Here is a 20,674-nt window from a genome sequence, read left to right as displayed (position 1 = left end):
AAAATGGCTCTATGGACGTAAACCAGCCCATTCAATCGCCTCGCTCTGTCGAGGAGTTCATGTGCCAAAGTTCACTGATAGACATCTCTCAACATGAGGATTTAACAGAAATCACTGATTCTGATACCACGACGGGAGACTTCAACAGACATTCCGATAAAACCAAATCCCCATCAAAAAAAGAAGAAAGAAATATACCCATACTTAGCCATGTTGACAAGGGTAAGAACGATCCTAAACAGCCGAAGGATCCGAGTATCGAACAACTATACGAAAAACTAAAATCCACCAATTCTTCTATCTCAAGCAGATCGCCATCCAATAAGGAAAAACTAGCACAATCTAAAAACCAACAGGAAACTTCCGCAAGAGCTAACGAAAAGATCCTCGACTCAGTGCGACTCTTCAAGATTGAACAAAAACCAGCTGCAGACCACTACATGATCTTGAATAGGAGATCCGTCCTCAAAATCCTCAAACGGGTCGATATACTTAATACACTTAAATCTGACGATTTTACGCTCATTGAGCCGTACCACAGAAAAAATCAAGCGAAGGCCTATCTCCATATTAGGAACTCAGCGCTTCAAACCGTCCCTCAAGAGGCCTATGCAAAAGTGGCACAAGAAGGTTTCATCCTCTCAGAGATCACACCGCAAAAAACCATCAAGAGCCAGTTGGAAAGTAACAAAACCCCGGCAGCAAAAAAAGAATACAGATATAAATCACAGACTGAAGACCTATACAGATCAAAAAGACGGGAAAGAACACCGTCCCGCTGGGAAAAAACAGTCTCCTATGAAACTAGAACGTCGGGGTTACAACAATCTAGATCTGCCCATCCAAGGCCTTACCACCATGCAAATGAGAGAAAGATGGACAGAAAGGACACAAAAAACTGGAAAGATTACATAAGATCAACATCGCCAACGGACACAGCGCGCTACCGAAACCAACGACGTCCTTCTCCAAGACATACCCCAAGACCCAAACAAGATGCAGCCCAGTCTGCTCCACATCGACATGGCACATCGACTAAGGACACGTGGTCCTGGCTTCGTAATGTTTTTACTCCGGGACAAAAGAAATAGCAGCAAACAAGGGGAGCCTCCTCTTTTCTTCGGCGCCCCGAACTTATACATCAAGTCCAAACAAATGCTATAATATCCATAGCATCATGGAATACGAGAGGTCATACGCACCTTACTAAAATTGGCAGTTACAACTTGGAATCCATGACATTATTTGCCTTCAAGAAACGTGGCTTTTGAATAAACCGGCACTTGATGGCTACACTATCGCGATCTCGCCAGCGCTACAAGGGCCTTTCGGCAGACCGTCCTCCGGCCTCTTGACCGCCATCCGGTCTGGGGCCAACCTCCAACTATTTAAGACAGTCGTTGCTACCTATGCCTTCTTGGGAGTGCTTGTAAGAACAACCTACGAAAATGACTCCGAGATCTGGGCAATTATCAACACATACTGGAACCCTCAAAGAATGTCCACCGCTAAATTCTGTGATGAAGCCACAAGGACCATCGATGAAATTATGATTGAATATAAAACCTCGAATATTCTCATCTGTGGCGATTTGAACTGTAATTGTCTAAAAAACACTGACTTAACGCCTCTATCAGAAAGAGGCACAAAGTGGCTCGAGCTAATGATCTCCAAAAACGTACGCAATGTGGCGAACTCGTGTAACCATCCCACTATTCCTACATGGGAGCGGGAGCAATCTTCAGCAACCTTGGATTATATTTTTGTTGCAGAAAATATCTATTCGTCCATTGTTTCCTTTGAAGTAACCAGAACGGAAAAAAGTGACCACAACCTGCTACATCTCACATGCAGAACGAAGAGAGGTGACCAACAATTTTACTACTCAAAGGTTGAGCCAAATACCCAGCTTTCTCGTTTGCGCATGACTGCAAACGATGTTAAATGTTTGACTAAAGATTACGTCGCGCTCACTAGGGATACCAAAGCCAAAGAAGAAACATCCAAGAGCAGCTACATCCCTTTACTTCTGCAATACAAAAAACCTCGGAAAGGAGGGACCAATCGACCAGAGAACTCTACTCATATCTATAATCGGGCTCTAGTGCTTAGACGGCGCCATTTAAGGAAACTAAAAAAAGAAGCATCTATGATGAACTCTCCTAACATATGGGAAGCTTACAGATTGGAGCTCAGATCGTATAAACAGTGGCTTAGAAGTAACAGAGCGTCACTCTATCAAGCGGATGCGGAAAGCATGATTACAACCATGGCCAACAAAAAAACGAGGGAATTCTGGAAATTGATTAACGATACGAAATCTAAATCGAAATTCTTCAATGATAAATGCTGTGTCGGAAGAGAGTTGGTTTAACCATTTCCACAAACTATTTGATCACCCTCCTTCTGATACTGAGAGGGTACACCCACCACTTAAAGCCAAAGCCAACTGGGTGGATTTATCCGATATTGACGATATCAAGGAAATTATCGTGAAACTGAAACCCTCACGTGCACCGGGACCGGACAGGCTGGCAAATACCGACTTGAAGCAACATCCAGAAGAATGGTCTTCAGCCCTGAGCCTGATTTTCAATCAGTGTATGGAACAAAGGATAATTCCAAGCTCCTGGACGCGAGCAATTATCGTACCGATATTTAAAAAGGGTACGAGGGAAGATCCATCCAATTACCGCCCAATCGCTTTATTGGATGTTATTGGAAAAGTCTTTGCCACTTCTCTGTTGAAACACTTTCGGAACTGGACAATAACATCGCCAGCTATGGATCCACTTCAAACCGGCTTCCAAAAAAACGCCAGCACTGCAGCCAATCTAATGATTCTTAACATCTTAAAAGAAAAAGTTCTGCTTGGTTCACCGAAAATCTACCTCGCCTTTGTCGATCTGTCTCAAGCGTTTGACAGAGTAGACAGAGACAAACTGTGGCTCAAACTGAACAAGTGGAATTGCCCTAGCCAGATCCTCGATCCCATCATGGCTTTGCATACGGACACCCAAATATCGATCAGGTTAAACAACAGTGGTCTTCTCTCTAAGCCTATAAATTCAAATCGAGGAGTCAAACAAGGCTGCCCTCTGGCCCCAGCCCTTTTTATCTCTTTCCTCAGAGATTTTCAAAACTCACAAGAATCTATTAGATCGTTTCCGCCAAAAATAGGAACGACTATGGTTGCGAGACTTTTCTACGCAGACGACCTCATTATTCTAGACCAGACGCAGGTGGGTCTCCAACGCCAACTGGACAACCTGCAAAAATACATGGAAGAAAACAACTTGGAAATAAATAACTCTAAAACGAAAATTCTGACCCTTGAAAAGCTAGGTCGCAAGAAAAAGGTTCAGTCGAAGTGGTTTCTGAATCAATCACAAATTGAAACAGTATCCTCTTTTAAATACCTGGGAATAACCATTGACAGTTCAAAAATATCTCTCAGCATGCAAAAAATGTTGTGGTCTAAATCCAAAAACTTAACAGCACAACTACGCGCAGTAGATAGAAAGTATGGTAAATTCAGTCTTCTCCCTGCAATTCAATTCTACAGGTCCAAAATAGTGCCAGCCTTGACATATGGCATGGACGCTAATCTTTCCATTCCAACGACCCTCTGGGCAAAGTTAGAAGGTTTCATTTGGAGAACAACTTTAGGACTGCCCAAATCAACAGCAGTGGCGCCGATAAGGCGAGAACTCGGGCTGCTCTCCTTGGAGGCGGTTGTTGCACAGAGCACGATTCAGCTCTACAGAAAATTGCGGGATCAAGATAGCCTGGAAATTTATTAAATGATTTCTGAAGAAATATCGAAGGGAACCAACAAAGCCCTAACCAACTGGGCAGAGAAACAAAAACTTATGCTACAAGAAATAGCCTGCTCAGAAGAGGAACTAATTCGGAATCCCATGCGAATAAAATCTAAAATGGAATGGTTGGATTGGATAAGAACAAATGACAGCGCAATCGCTAATAAGCTATTATTCCATCTGCCACCAATTTGCAACAAACTAGAGCAGCCTATGGACTATTGTCTGAAATATCCGAACAAAAGTCTTATGAGAACCCTTCTTAAAGCCCGCGTAAATGTTCTCCCGACACAAGAAGTTCTGGCAATTCGGACCGCATCCAAGGAAAAATCCTGCAGACTTTGTAAAGACCCAAAAACAATAGAAACTATTAAACATCTTCTGATGGCATGCCCTTCGATTAATCACGAAAGAGAAGCCTTCCTTGGCCACATAGTCAAATCATCTTCCTATGTCATCGATCACAATGTATGGTGGAACCGTTTGATCACGGGTGCTAAAACAAGCTGGCTAATAGCGGCCTCCATGCTAATAGACATTGCCTTGGAAAAAATCCGGCAAAACGATGAATTCGAAACCTTCGACCAACATGACGTTGTTGTTTGTTGAACATTCTTCTTACATAGGAGATGGTAGACTATTTTTATTCAGTTGATGACAAAGAAAGAAAGTTCCTCTTCTTCCACTTTTGTAAAAATCAAATTTTGATTAAATACAAAAAAAAAATATTAAAGGCTCCATGGATCTGCCTCTCTATAGTCTAAGCTGCTGGTGGCAGTGCCTACTGCTAAGAGTTAACTGAAACAGGTCTGCGACAGGCTTTGTCGCAGAGTGGACAAATGGAAGGCAGGGCTAACACCTCTTTGATATGCAATGTGTCAACTTGAAGCTAGTTCCCACCCCTTTGTATAAAGGACAGTGAACAGCATGTCTGGGTCCACTATTTACCGTAGGCAACCCCTGCAGAGAGGACCCCTTTCAGAGGGAAGAAGTATGTGATTTAAGGGAGACCAGAAGGTTGCTCTCGTCACAAACTTCAAGGAAGACCTGTGCATTGATCAAGAGTCACAGAGGGCTCAGTTAACCAGAGAGACATTTTGATCTACAACAGACGGGAAGATGGGTGAGACATGGGAGTAGATGTTGTCACCCTTTACCTTTCCTGTTGCAAAGCACTCTGGTCCTTACCTCACACATAACAGAAGATTGTTGGTGGGGACCCAGGATTGGTTCCTTAAGGTAGGCTTAGCCTGCACCAATCACGTGGGTCCATTTGGCTTTGAAAGAGGACCGAGCCCCTCACTTAGCAGATCATCTGGCAACTTTGAAAGGAGTAAGAAGAATGACTCATTTGGACCCTGGCTGAAGGTACAGTCTGCATTAAACCTTCTGCCAGTGAAGGAAGGCCAGGATTAACAAGAGGGACGCAAGATCCCTCCCCTAAACATCACCCAGGGAACAGAGGGAGATACCGGACTCAGAGGACCTGTCCAGCAGCTACAGAACCGGTACCCTGACAGCACACAACGTGCCCTGCTACGTTCTGCCAGCAAGTGTCCTAGGTGGGAAGTGCAAGAGAGTCTCTGAACAAAGGACAAGGCTGTTGCCTGCAAACACTCTTCTCAGCATTGGGCTGTCCGCCTTAAAGGATGAAACGAGCCCTGCAAAGAAGCTAGGAGGAGTGCCACAACAAGCATCAACCAGTGTCCATCTTTTATGGACATTTTCGAGGCAGTCGAGCTCTCGAACGGCGACTGGCTGCACCACTGACTGTTTTCACACTGCATTAACTAGAGTCGTCCAAGACACCTCGACCAGCAATAATACAGATGCGCCAACCAGTATAGAGACAACGATTCTTGACCCTGAGCCGCCGTGTAGGCCAGCCTGCAGCCGTCCGTCCACAGCTCGCTTGCCAAACTGCTTGCCGCCTGATACCCACAGCTGTCTCCCATCTTGAACACTGTCGCAGGAGCTGCAAAGTGTCCTGGAACTGACTCGATGCTGTCGAGCATCTAGATCATCTCAAGCACCACGTACATTGTGGTTCTGTCCCCCTGATCCTTCTCCGAAGGCCCCTAGTCACATTTACGGCCTCTTGCTCCCTTGGTGCTGAAACCAAATAATCTTGAACAGTTAAGACTGATTGCTGTACCAACTGCCCCCTTCCCTACCCCTGCACCCTGTCAGTATCCAGAGTGCATCCCTTTCCTTCGTGAAACTGTCCTCTGTGTTTCTTTACAGGGTGGGTTGTATTTTGTAGTGAGCTAGAACTGTCTGTTGTAATAATAATACAGTAGATATTTTAATACAATCTTGACTGGACAGTACCTTTTATCATTGGGTAATAATTGTATTTTCGCTATGTTGCAACTAACCAACAATCCACGACCTTGCAGAGATAAGCCTGCTGTCCACGTTACCAAAATTGGCCAACGAGGTGTATAATTTGCTTGTGTTTCCAATCTGCTCGGATCCCTTCTGGTGTACTAGAGGTGTGGGCCTGATTGATGGTTTAGAAACTGATATTCATCCCTGGACCACTGGTGCCCCCCAGAAGTTGATTTGTCACAGTGCCAGAAAGCAGAGAGGGAGCAGTGCACCAGAATGTAGAGAGTGACAGTGGGCCAGAAATCAGATAGAGAGAGAGAGAGCAGTGGATTAGAAAGCAGAGAGGGAATGCTAGGCCAGAAAGCAGAGGGAACAGTAGACAAGAAAGCAGATTGGGGGCGGTGGGCCACATTGGGACACAAACCGGAGCAGGAGGGGGGTCCGAAAAGAGGGAGCGAGCTGCAGATCGGGAGAAACAATGGGCAAGAGTGCAATAGACTGGTAGAAAGGATGCAAGATGAAGAAGAAGCCAGAAACAACGAAGGACTGTAGGCTGCAGGAGGAACTGGGGAGCATAAAGTAGGATTTAGGAGCACGACTGGGAATGCGGCAGGGACTGGTGAGTGCAAGTTGTGACTTGATAGTGTGACAGAGCAAGTGAGTATGTGCATGGTGGGCAAAAGGAGAGGTTAGAGGGTGTAAGTTGTGATGGAGAATTTGTAAGTATGAGGGGTGTTGGTGGGTGGAGTATGTGGGTGATTGAAGAGATTGGAGAACATAGAAAAGGAATATTTGCACCATTACAACTGATAAGAATCAATAAAGGCAATCACCTGAAATAGGCACGCACATTGAACCAAAAAGTAGAGCAAAATGAATACTGTTCTGTCATGCCAGGGACATCGGGGACCCTTACTGTTAAATTGTTAACAGATGTCTAACCAAATAGGTTGTCTTGTCCCGCAAACATGACATGCGGAATACATCAACCTATTTGTGCATCGAGCGTTCAGTCACAGTACAGCTCCATGTACTGAGCAGCTATACCGTCACCCAAATCACTGCATTTTTCGGTGGTTCGGCCGACAATACATTCAAGCAAACACCAATAGGCAAGTGTACAGGTGCCTGCGCCCTGCTAGCTGCAGCCAACAGTGCGTGCCTAATAGGGGCCTGCGTCCAAGGCGCCACGCTGAAATGGTCGCCACCGAAAGCGCAGCGCTGAAATGGTCGCCACCGGAAGCGCAGCGCTGGAATGGTCGCCACCGGAATCGCAGCGCTGAAATGGTTGCCACCGAAAGCGCAGTGCTGAAATGGTCGCCACCGAAAGCGCAGCGCTGGAATGGTCGCCACCGAAAGCGCAGCGCTGGAATGGTCGCCACCGGAATTGCAGCGCTGGAATGGTCGCCACCGGAAGCGCAGCGCTGGAATGGTCGCCACCGGAAGCGCAGCGCTGAAATGGTTGCCACCGAAAGCGCAGCGCTGAAATGGTTGCCACCGGAAGCGCAGCGCTGGAATGGTCGCCACCGAAAGCGCAGCGCTGAAATGGTCGCCACCGGAAGCGCAGCGCTGGAATGTCTGGCTTGCCACGTGCCTCTTTATCGCAAAGCTGGCCCTCTCCAGTGAATACAAAATGTGTCGCAAAAATGCGGCAACCCATTCAATTTCGTGCCGCACACTTTGCTTTTTTATGCTGCAAAATATTCAATGCCATGCCGCACTATCCTGGAGAGTCTGCACGGTGAAAGCAAGCCTGATTGGGACCTGGCTTTGCACCAGGCCTAGCAGCATACGAAGAGTCCTGGGGGCGGGGAGGGGGATGTGCTTGTGTCCAGAAAACAATTGATTTTCCCACGGGTCATGTTGCTTCTGTGCAGCTCCCGCACCTGGACTCGCAGACAGGATTCCCTTGAAAGCCTCCATGTGAACGAGTAACGCCGGACAGGTCTCTGCTTGTGCCCGGGCTACTAAACCTAGCAGAATGCCCGCTGGCCAGAGCTGGCTCCGGGAACTGGTGACTGCTGGAGTCAGGCACTGCGGTGACTCTGACGGGCGCCTTATTCTTGGCACTGCCCGCAGAGCGAAGAAAGAACATTTACATTATGATACGGGAATGCTTTCTCGTATTATTGAACGGATATGCCGCCCACACCGCACTTGCGTAGACAAACAAAGATAGCTCTCTGGGAATACGACGACGACGACGTGCTGGAGGAGTTCACGCCGCGTGAGCAGACAGAGGCCATGTTCTCCAGACGTTACGTCTGATCGCTCGCTGGGGGGTCGCCAAGAGGTACTGGACGGACCAGGGACAGTGCTGGGCCCCAAGAGAATAAGCTGCACTGCCGGCTGCCCGCATCCTTTCCTCTCCGTCCCGAACACCCAGCCGAAGCCAAGGTTACCCGCTGAAGCTCTCTGTTCCCAAACGCCAAGTGTTTCTTGAGCGCGAGTTTGCAGACCCAAGTCACAAAAAAAAAAACAGGCATGCATCCAAAAGATCGAAAATCAAAAAGCACTAATAGTGCTCCTTTAGGAATGTCCAGATTGTCTGAAATGTCACGGAATTTACAAAGATGACTGAAGCATTTTCTTGCATCCAAGCACAGGTGCCAATGCTGCGCGGTGACCTCCCATTTCACTATTTTCTCATAGGAAAAGGGTTGGACCTGCTGAAAATGTGCAAGATGGGGCCACTTTGAACATTATTTCCAGGGCCTCTTTTGGTTCCCCGTCCACTCCAGGCGGCAGAGACTCTATGCATTTTATATAGCAGGCCACCTGCTCTACTCTAATCTACTCATAGGCTCCCAGAAAACTTCACGGCCAGGCTGAAAGTTACACAACAATGCATTAATGCCCTTTATAAGAGGGAGAAATGCACGCGGGTGAGCAGCACTTCTGTTCCGGGTGAGAAAATATGCCCCCTGGGGTCAGAAATGCACCAACAGTACATTCACCGTCCCTTGTGAGATGGGCATGGTCTACTCACCCAAGAGTCAGTCTCTGGCTCCAGGTCACAGCCCTACTCACTGCAGAGCTGCAGTCCAGCTCCAGGATCTGAAGGGACTCACTGCAGTGCCAGAGTCCCGCTCAAGTACAGGTCTTGACTCCCTGAATAGCTGGAGTATAGCGAACGGACATGGCCTGACCCGCGGCAGCAGCAGAGTGACGATAGGGCCTGCTCACAGCAAAGCAGGTGCCTAAACTCAAGGACAGCACAAGACATCTGAAGGGCAGATCCCAGCTACAGGGCGAAGCCTGCTCGCTGTAGAGTTGGGGTCTAGAACATAGACTCACTCACTGCGGAGCAAGTGTTTGACTTTAGGGTAGGGCCTGCAAGACGAAGCCTGGGCCTAAACGCTAGGACGGCACAACATTTATTTCAGAGCCAGGCCAGCACCAGGACACAGCACTATTCACTGCAGAGCCAGTATTTTGCTGCTGGACAAGAGCTGACCCAGTGCATACCCAACATCCAGTGTCAGAAAACTGCATAAGCCAATGTTCAAGGGCAGGACGAGACCCAAATCACTCCAGACTAGGCGGCCAGCTCTAGGATAGGGTCTGGCTCACTGCAAGGCAAGGGTCAGACTCTAGTACAGCATCAGACACATGGCAAAGCCAGAGTTTAGCTACAAGAGAATGACTGACCTACTGCAGAGCCTGGCTCCAGGGCAGGGTCTGTTTCACTGCAGATCCAAGGCAGGACTGACTCTCTGCAGAGTAAGGATCCTGCTGCACGAGTGAAACTGACACAGGGAAGGAGAAGGGACCTGGCCCACTGCAGAGTAAATATGCTTAGCTCGGGCAACGTAGGACAAAAAAAAGAAATTGTCCAAATGGTCACAAAAAAAACTTTCAGCGATGTTGCCGTGGGGAGGAAAAAAACGTCGGAAAACGTTTATAGTGCCTGAAACTCTGCAGACCTCTGGTTTTGGCATTCTGGTTCCCCGAATGAGCCCAGAAGAGACCTGGAGTTAGGGCTGGGGTCTCACTTTGCAACATGTGAACAGCAAGAGTTTCGAGAGTACGATTTATGAATCACCAAACTCACATTCCCACAGGGGAAACTGGCTCTTGCTGCACCCGTTTTCATGCCAATGCTGGTTGGTGCAGGTGATTTTGCTATAGGTACCATTTTGATTCTACCACAACACATGGTTGCCAAGAGCAGAGCCTTTATCAAAGGCGAATTCAAACAAAAAAATCCAAGACCTTTTGAAAGCAGAAGCTAGTCTCCAGGCATTCAGTGTGCCTTAATCCGTGTATTCTGGTGACAAACCAAGCATGTCCACAACTCCTCCGTAGAACCACGAGGATCATGAGTCCCACAGCCAGATCCGCCCCCATCATCTAGCTACCTTTATGCAAACCAATGAGCGGGCGCTCCACCTGACCCATCACCCACCACCCTGTGCACAAAGCAGAGCTGGACCTCTGAACCACAGAGATCATTTTGTGGGCCTTGACAAACACAAAAGCTAGATTTGCTGCTGCTGTTTCAACATGCCCTTGATTGCGTCAAGACTGGATGGAAGAACAATGATGCCAGCGGCAGTTGGTTCAGTAGTGCGTCTGCTAAGATTGACAGGCAAGAAAGTTTAAATAGCCCCATTAATCCATAAATATGCTGGCTCCATTTGGAGCCAGCATATGGCTAATTCCATTTGGACTTCATCTGAGTTTATTACAGAATGGGGGGTTTCAAGCAGGGGGGGGGGGGCATCTATTTCTCCTTCCCACCCAGTGTGCATCGCTGGTATGCCCCATTCCTCCGGATTGAGGATGCTTTCCTTCCATTTTGCCCAAGACGTGCCCGTCTTGGCAGAGTTCCTGGAGCAGAGCAAGCAGTGGTCTCCTGACCCTATTTTATCCTTCAGTAGTCGTTGCTGCGCCGATCGGTCCTCTGCCAAAGGATGCACTTAGAATTCAACTTAGTAGATGAGGTGGCAACTGGCAAGGGAAAGGGGACCACCTAAGAAAGGTGAGTTGCAGTTTGTACACCTTAAAAAAACAGAACCCTAAATCTCTATTGTGAAACGACCCGTCCCCACTTTGTGCTGACTATGGGGGAATCTCCAGGTTTGTAGGGGCTACTCATTGTTTACGATAGTGTCCCTACAGATGTCCACAGTGCTGCCGTCACCAGATCTCTGGGGATAGGCAAGAACACAGCAGAACCAAGAGACACATCATTATGTTCACTGTTTTTATAAAGAGGACGTATAGCACGGTCAGCACCTTGAGGCCGAAGTCTGAAACAGGCGTAAAGAACATGACAGTCACCATTGTACTGCTTTTAAATAGATGAGTTGTAGAGGCAGCAAATTCCAGGGCAACTCCTATACTGTTTTGTAAAAAAAGAATTTCTAAACCCTGTCATGTGACCCGATAAAGCACAGTTGGCCAGATGAGCTGTGGAAAATCATTGGAGGCCAAGGAGCATCAGGGGGAAGAGTTAAAGGCTCTTGGATGGTAGGTAATCACCATTGGGCAGCCTTAAGGCTTCGTGGATGGTTGGTAATACTGACCGTTTTTCTACCATGAGATTCAAACCTATTTGTTGGAAGGCTCTAGGTGCACTAGGCAGAATGATTTGGATTTGACCATGTTTGGAATGTTTAGCCAACTGATACCCGATAGATGGAAAGATGCACTCCAGTCTTTCCACCCCGGTAGCATCCTGGCCGCAGACATCGAAGTTCCTAGAGTGGAGTTTTCTGCTTACTTGGAAGGCTCAGGTAAGCGCTATTTCCAGCAAAGTGACAAATGTATTCCGCGTAATGACGCAATATGGAAAATGTAGAACGTGACCCAGTAGCCCAAGTTGACTAAACATCGTTTTGAGACATCTTCTAGAGTTAGAACACAATGATGGTCATTACAACCCTAGCGTTAAGGGTTTAACGGCGCCGTAAAAGGTGTCAGCGCCGTTAAACCCTTAACGCTTGATTACGAGGTCCCTTTGCGGGACCCGAACTTAACGGCGGTTTTACCAGCTGTTAAAGTAGGGTGCCACAAAGGGACCTCGGTGCTAATTACGGCACCGCATGGGGCACCCTATGGGGCGAAAATGGGAATGGGGAAGGGCCATGGTGAAATGGGGAAATACCGCCCGCCAACCTTGGAATGGGGCGGTATTTCCCCATTCCACCATGGCGGACTAGTTACAACACCGGCACCAACCATGGTGCTAATAGCACCATGGTTTAGCGCCGGGGTTGTAATGAGGGCCAATATAATATTGAAGCAGCTCAGGAGAGAGTGATCACACAATAGGAATAGAGGAGGCAGCTCAGGAGAGAGTGATCACACAATAGGAATAGAGGAGGCAGCTCAGGAGAGAGTGATCACAGCATAGGAATAGAGGAGGCAGCTCAGGAGAGAGTGATCACACAATAGGAATAGAGGAGGCAGCTCAGGAGAGAGTGATCACAGCATAGGAATAGAGGAGGCAGCTCAGGAGAGAGTGATCACAGCATAGGAATAGAGGAGGCAGCTCAGGAGAGAGTGATCACACAATAGGAATAGACGAGGCAGCTCAGGAGAGAGTGATCACACAATAGGATTGGAGGAGGCAGCTCAGGAATGAGTGGACCACAAATTTGAAAGGAGTGAGGGGCACGTACTGAGGTTTTCAATATGAGAGCAGAGGGCAGGGCTCATGAGCAAAATATCAACTTAAAAAACAAGAGGGAGACAAAGGAGTCATATCACAAACTTTGACTAGAGTGGTACAAGCATTGCAAATTGAGGAATAAGCAATATGAGGACTAGAGGGGAGGCTCAGGCAAGTGATCACAATACACGCCAGGAAAAGGGCTCAGGAGTGAACATAATATTAAATTGGAAGGAGCAGGTGGTGTGGGTGGAGCTCAGGAATTAAGTCTCAGACTAGGATTCTAGACTTTTCATTGTCATTGCGGCATAGCTACACTACCCCCACCATGGCCCAGAGAGCAAAGTGGACCTGTCCGGTGCTGACAGCGTAGCACTTTTAGACTGTCAGCCTACTTGCCAGAAGTATGAATCTGCCAGATGCATAATTGATTCTATTAGGAGTGCTGCCAGATGTAAAGGCGTAGACGTAAAGGCTACAGCCCACACCTGTAGGTCATCCATTACTTCAAAAGAAAGAAATCTTTGTTCCATCAACCTGTGTGTTTGAATACATCGCTAGTAGGGGCGGGTGAGAAAAAATGAAATTGGGTGTGCAATCTGCCTCCTCGGTCCTTCCACCCATGAGGGGGAAGTGAGAGTTTTAGATTCAACTGAAAGGCAACAACAGCACAACACAGACGTCATTTAACTCCTGAACCCGTTGTCCGATTGCCTTAAAGGATTTGTTATATCCAAATGTGCTAAGGGTTTATGGGCCTCATGAGTGTGGCAGTGCAGTGAAAAATGGTGGTAATGTGGCAGTAATTCTGTTACTGCAGCATTTTCCCGCAGGGTTGTACTGCAGCTTCAGCAGCGAGGTTGAGGATTTTCCACCACCCTACTGCCAAAAGTCTGCCAAAATCCCCGTGGAGTCCTGTAAAATCCCCAAAAGAGGGGAATTACACTGCCTGCCGCCATTTGTAATCCTGTAGTAAGTCCACGGGGCCCAGTGGAGGTAACAGTAAACTGTTTGTTAGTATTTTGGCAGTTTTATGCTGGAATAGAGCCAAACTGGTTATCAGGCCCATTGACCCATCAGGCATTATTTGTAATATGCGTGAGAGTTTTCCCAGAGGTATTCATGGTCCTTGGTATCCTAGCGGGGGCCCTCTCTTAAATGTATGAAATCTTTTTGTGTAATGAATAAAAGATCATTGACACTATAATCTCCTCTCGGAGTCCTGTACCTGGGATTCTGACTCCCTCTCGGAGATGTGGGCCAGGGTTTGGTCCCATTAGCAAGTGGGACTCCAGGGTGATTTATGTGGATCGGTGGCAGGGGGTGCCTATGTGGGAGTCGGTGCGCGTTCCCACCACACATGCTTGCCCGACTCACTTCCAATAGGGGGCTCAGGAGGGAGGCCACAGCACAAGACCGAGGGGAAAGAGGCTCAAAGGTAAGCTCACAACATGAGAGGAGAGGGAGGGGAGGATCGGGAGTAGCAGTAGAACTCTGATGGGAAAAGGCCGGAAAATGCTTAGAACAACCCAAGCAGAAGGAGGCGAACAGTCACATTAAGTGTCAAGGACCAGGACGTTCGTCCTACATGTTAACCTCCTTTACAGCAACGGGTATACATGCTCTACTCATTTTGGAATTAAAATTACATTTTCCAGTGCATTTTCTTTGCCCATCTTCATGACAATCTGAGCATCATTTTAATGGATTAGGTTCTTGCAACCAATCCCAAATGTGTGCACAAAGTGCACATTGTTCAGCTGCAGCAGGAACAGAGAAGTAATCCAGGTACACACAGGGAAATGCACATATTACTTAGTACACAGACCAACCAGGCAACCTATACGGTACTGACTTACCTGTTCTTGAGCATCACAGACCAGCAACGTAGATAATGCCAGGTAGAGCCCAACCAACAGGAACCTAAAAATACAAAATACATCTTAGCTTACAAATGAATTGTAAAAAAGTGAATACATTCTCCCATTGTGACATTACCTGGGGCGGTCTGGAAAGCAGAAGCCTTAACCACCACCCGCCACTGGACATCTGGCAATAAAGTCTCCAGTGCCCACACATCTATACACCTTGGACATCTGCAGCCACTGTGGCAATAAGGTCTCCAGTGCCCACACATCTATACTCCTTGGACATCTGCAGCCACTGTGGCAATAAGGTCTCCAGTGCCCACACATCTATACTCCTTGGACATCTGCAGTGTCCCAATCTTAATTTCAGCCATCTACTCTGCTCGGACCCGATAGCTGCAGCACCAGATACCACAAATACTTAATATTTACAACTCTCGACGTCTTGGGCCTTGGAGATCTCTGATCACTAAACTATATACGTGCATAGGTTTAGCTAGTGTTATGACACTACCAGTAGTAGTTACAATACACTTAATTCGGGGTAATTATGTCAAACCAATGAATTACTGTCCCTACATCTATGAAAATACACAATCCCTGTGAATTGGGGAGTGTAACAAATGGCAAGTCTAGAAAAAGATTTCCTTCCCACCAGTTAATCAATTATATCTCTAAGAATGACGATCTCTTTACACATTCAATTAGACTTTCTAAATTCAATGAATTACCTTCGTTCATTCAATATCCCATCGGAGAAGTTTAAGCAAAACAGATATCCCATGCAATCATTAGCTGCTGTTTAGTTACCATTAGAAAGAATAGCCATGCCATTTTTCATCTTCACCATTCCCACAGAGAGGCATAAACAAGCACAAACATTCCAATGGGATGCGCTCTCCATTATTATGAGGACACTACAAAGAGCAGCGCGGTTGCACAGATAATGCATGTTATTTAAACAGCAAAAAGGGGATCTATATTTTAGTCCAAAAATGCCAGTTTGGGGGTCTTATGACATTTACCGTAACTCTCTTCCTTTGTGATTTATCATCATGCCACCTGAACGCCGTCAAGGCAATGATATATGGTTAGCCTGGTTTATTTCCCATTACATGTGTATACACATATATATATATATATATGTATATATATCCATGCACATACAAGTCATGGGAACCAAAGTGAATATATATATATATATATATAATATGCCGTCATGCTGGAGCATAGCATATTTAAGGTGTAGACAAATGGCCTATAGGGGTTGCAGGAAATAGCTTTTCCCTATAACGTTTGGAACCTTCAATGCAAAACGTTTACATTGGCACAGAAAATGTTGGCGCCATCAAACTCTACATGGAACATGTCAGACTTTTACATGGGCGGATTCATATTTTATTCTTTAAAAAGTAGCTTAAATCATGTTTTGAAAACTTTTATCATGGGGTTTTACTGTAGAAAAAGACACATTTATTTGGCCCACATGTCTGCTTGAATTTTTAGTTTTTTTGCAGGGACCTACATATTAACATCATACGTACATTCACATACCTAAAAGCATACACGCATAAGTATACACACCAATTATAGGTAGAGGCATCATACACTCATATCCACACCAGTTACACATTTGATGTATAGGCACACATTAAACATACACGCATAACTACAGCCACCTATTACACATGCCCGTGTTATATGTACATACACAACAGGAAATCTTCACACAGGTTGCCACACCCATTACACGCTCATGCACAAACACACACACACCCACTATACAGTCATAACAACATTTGCAGTACAGTACAGAAACAAAAGAACAATAATGGTAATTTACTCTTTGAATAAAAGTTTATCACACATATTAAATGGCAAACATGTTCACATAGTTTAACATTTCCCACAAAAGTCATAGTAAACCAAAAAAAATGTTTACTATTCTTATTGTTATGCCTACAACAGCACAAAGTACACATGCACAGGTGTAATTACTTACTGTAATATGCTGCAGACTGTTTTACAGGTTAGTCTACTTGAAAAGTGTTAATGTAGGGACGCATGCACACTGTAAATTCAACTAGCAACATGCAACATAACATCAATGTTTTAATCTATGCATACATGTGTGAAATGACTCATGTACAACACACACACTTGTGCGTAATATAGCATATGCATACAATTAAGGAAACAAAATACGTATCACACGCATGTGGATAATAGAGAAACACATACATATTCTTTTATTAATGCATTAAACACACAAATGATTATTGTGGTTATTATTATTACGGTATTTATTGAGCGCGGACCTATCTTCGAGAAGCAACGCAGCACTTTTCAGAGGTATACAACAATACAGATACAGAACGAAGTGCTTTACAGAGGTGTACAACATTTAAGGTGCATAACAGAGCACTTTTCAAAGGTAACAACAGAAGAGATATACAACAGGGGATAGGCTATAGAGGGGCACAGAGGAGGGGCACAGCTGTACTGGGTGGCAAGGGGCGGCCGGCGTCTAGCGAGTCAAGTGGCGCGAGGGGCGACTTTATGGCCTAGGTGTTGAGGAGGGGAGACTCCTTGAAGAGGTGGGTTCTTTTCAGAATTGCAGGAGCATGGGGGCGAGTATGATGCCGACAGGGAGGAGTTTCCATAGTGTTTTCTGGTCCTTTCCTTTTTGCAGCAACAGATTTCAAGTCTGCACGTGTCCTGACTTCGAATGGTGCACTGTCCGCCAGAGCTGCAGAGTTTCTCCACGAGTTAGCTGGGTCACTTGAGGGCGACTGCCTTATAGATGATGCCGCAAGACTTGAAGGTGATTTGTGCGTGCAGTGGGAGCCAGTGAAGTTCGATGAGGGACAGGGTGATGTGGTTGTATCTGTGTACACCCTTAATGAGGTGAGCAGCCGCATGTAGGACACTTCTCAGAGGCACACGTGAGGATGATGGGAGGCCTTTGAGGAGTGCATTTCCCCCATTCAGATGGGATAGGACCAGTGCTTGAACAGTGGATCTAGAGATGTCCAGAGGGAGGAAGTGCTTGATGTTTTGCAGGAGGGAGAGCAGATACCAAACTGTCTGAGTTTTCTTAGCTATGTGTGCCATGACGGAGAGGTGTTTTGTGATGTGGAACCCAAGGAACTTGGCGCAGGAGGTGAACTTGGGGGCGAAGCCCTCGGAGTTCAGGTTTGATAGCCAGGTCTGTATGTTTGAGTGTTCGGTGTTGTTGGTGTGGAGTAGGAATTCGGTCTTGGAGGGGTTGAGCTTCAAGTATGCACAGGATATCCAAGACTGGATCAGCGAGAGGCAGGTTTGGAGCTCATGGATGTCCTTGGATGTCCTTGATGGAGTCGATCTTGAGGTATAGCTGTGTGTCTTCGGCGTATTGGTGGATGTGGATGTTGTGTGTGGCTAGAAGGGCTCCAAGTATAGATGGAAGATCACTGGGGAGAGGATGGAATCCTGCAGAACTCCACAGGTGATGGGTAGCATTGGTGATCTAGAAGAGTCCATCTGATCAAACTACTTGCGGTTGGTGAGTTAGGACTTGAACCAGCACAGGACAAGGTTGCTGATCCCCATGCGCCGATGTAGGGTGTCCGTAAGCGCCTGGTGGTCTACTGTGCAGCAGAGAGGTTGAGTAGAACCAGGAGGCTGGGGGGTATTGTTAAGGATGTTGAGGGCATTGTCGACCACCTATATGGTTGCTGTCTCCTTGCTGCATCTGGGACTGAATCCAGTTGGATAGGTTTGGAGGAGATTGTTGCTATTGATGTGTTGCTGCAGTTGTGCGGCTACCGCTTTCTTGATGATCTTACCTAGGAATGGAAGATTGGTGATGGGCCAATAGTTACCTAGATTGTCAGATCCAGAGTGGGTTTCTTCAGTAGAGGGAGGATTTGTTCTATTTTTTTATGGTTGATGGGCAATGTATGCACACCTAGGTGTATGTATTCATACATTCTTGAATTACCGTTTTACATGAATAAGTGTACGTGCAGTCAAGATGCACAGATGTAAACAGTGACACATTGAAGTACAAATAAACAGCTTGATTACAGCTGCCTGCACACAAACATAGGTAACATCCACGTTAGCACAGTATGCAGATATACGCACAATCACACATCTATGTACAATTTATATGCTCAATGACAACATTGATAATATACCCAATGATACAAGCACAATGGATAAAATTTAAACAACACAAATACAAGTACACTTTTGTACTAATGCATTAGGCACACATGTACACATTTCCATTTACGTGCGTATACATTGGTGTATTACACACTTATGACATGATATATGATATGATGTGGCATTTATAATAACGCGCCTGTACAGAAGTGTTTTAGGCACGACAAGACAAAAAGGGGGAAACAAAGGGAGGACAAAATAATGATCTTACTAGGCCTTGTGTCATTCAGATTGTGCAAGTGCGGGGAAGAGGGGTGGGGAGGGGGCGGGGGAAGTGCAGTTAACTCACAAGTGCAGCCAGCGGGTGGCTCATAAGTGCACAATATTGTACACAGAGCTACAAAGCATACATGCTTTATACATCCACAAATATGCATTTTTTAACATGTGTACACCCTGTGATGCAATGAGGGAATGTGTTCCTTCTCCCCATGGGGGATCCACTCCCGTGAGGCTAGGGGGGTGAGCCTACTCTGCAAAACCCTCCCTAGGGGTTAAGGCAAGTGGGACCTCAGCGGGATAGACTCTTCCCTTTGGGGATAAGGACTCCCGTTCCCATGAGGAACTCCTTGATGCCCTCCAAGTGATGTTTTACACAAGTCCATATAAGTCATCAGAATGTTACAAGTTTCATGAAGATGAAGTTAACCTATATTATCAGCGACAATAAACTGAAGCTATTCCATTAAACCATAGTCTCTGATGGACTGTGTCGAGGAAACTGAAAAAGATGATATGCCAGACCACCAGAGAGAAAGGGCGGAAAGCCGAGTGAGATGCTGAGAGATTCAGGGAAAGCCCCCTGTACGTAGCAGAGCAGAAGGAGGTGGGGCTGTCACAGAATGCAGAGCCCACGTAAATCAGAGCAGCTGCAACACAGAGCGAGAAACACTTGTGAGCCAGGGTGTGAAAGCAGAGGAAATCCGAACATGAGAAACAAAAGGTTCAGTGGTGGCATGACCACAAAGCATGATGGGCAGCCCACCCGTACAATGATGCCGATACCACCAGCAGGAGGGATGAACTCCTGATCCAAGTCATGGCACCAGCGCTTTGAAACACATTGTGTATAGGTACTAAATAAATAAATCAACCAACCAGAAAGCATGAGCAGGATGCCGAGGAGTGCGACACAACAGAAAGTAAGCTGCAGAGCTACAAAAAAATCAAGAAAGAGTCCAACATCCTACAGCCAGCAACACCATTTCCCCTGAAATCAGAAGGTAATGTGGAAAACAGGAACACCAGAAAGTCAAGAGGGGCTCATTTGTTAAACAAAACTTGTCCCAGTACTAATGCGAAAAGAAGTGGAAATAATCTAAAAAAAACATAACTGTGATCAGGAGAAACCCAAAAACCACTAAGGGGGAGAGAAACAAAGTTGGATGCTTGTTACCCTGGGAAAAGGGAAAGGTCAACTCATATTGAGTAAATAAGAAAGAGCATAATAAAGAAAGGCACTTGGAGAATGAAGACCTGTGAGCTCAGGAAAATGAGCCTCATACATGAAACAGCACTCTGGGAAAAGGAGGATTATAATAGAAAGTTGAACAACCAAAATATTTGTGAGGAGAGAGGGTCTCAAACCCTACAAAAGAGAAAGAAGGAACCTGAATAGAATTAAGAATCTCTAAGAAAGAGGGATGGGAAAATACCAGTCCCCTAAAAGAACTACAGAACTTAATAGGATAACCAGAGATGATTTACAAATGGTCTATTGATTGAGGCAATGGAATCAAAGAAACCTTCTGACAAAACACAGAAACCAGGAGTCCTTCTCCCGGCCTTAGTCAGATTAGTGGTGGGGTCAGATAGGTTAGATT

The 20,674-nt window shown here is 46.1% G+C and overlaps 1 protein-coding gene across 1 annotated transcript in view; it reads right to left on the bottom strand.

Moving 5' to 3' along the window:
• Positions 1-20,674, bottom strand: part of ADAMTSL4 (ADAMTS like 4) — a 549,072-nt gene that overhangs the window by 451,127 nt on the left and 77,271 nt on the right. Inside the window, exon 3 of the mRNA XM_069649732.1 lies at positions 14,631-14,694. Coding sequence (XP_069505833.1) covers positions 14,631-14,694 — 64 coding nt within the window. The remainder of the gene's footprint in view (positions 1-14,630; positions 14,695-20,674) is intronic.

The sequence above is a fragment of the Ambystoma mexicanum genome, chromosome 1p, assembly GCF_040938575.1.
Source record: "Ambystoma mexicanum isolate Mex_15411 chromosome 1p, UKY_AmexF1_1, whole genome shotgun sequence".
Lineage (NCBI taxonomy): Eukaryota > Metazoa > Chordata > Amphibia > Caudata > Ambystomatidae > Ambystoma > Ambystoma mexicanum.
The sequence above is the reverse complement of the archived record's forward strand: the minus strand, read 5'-3'. Positions and strand labels throughout refer to the sequence as shown.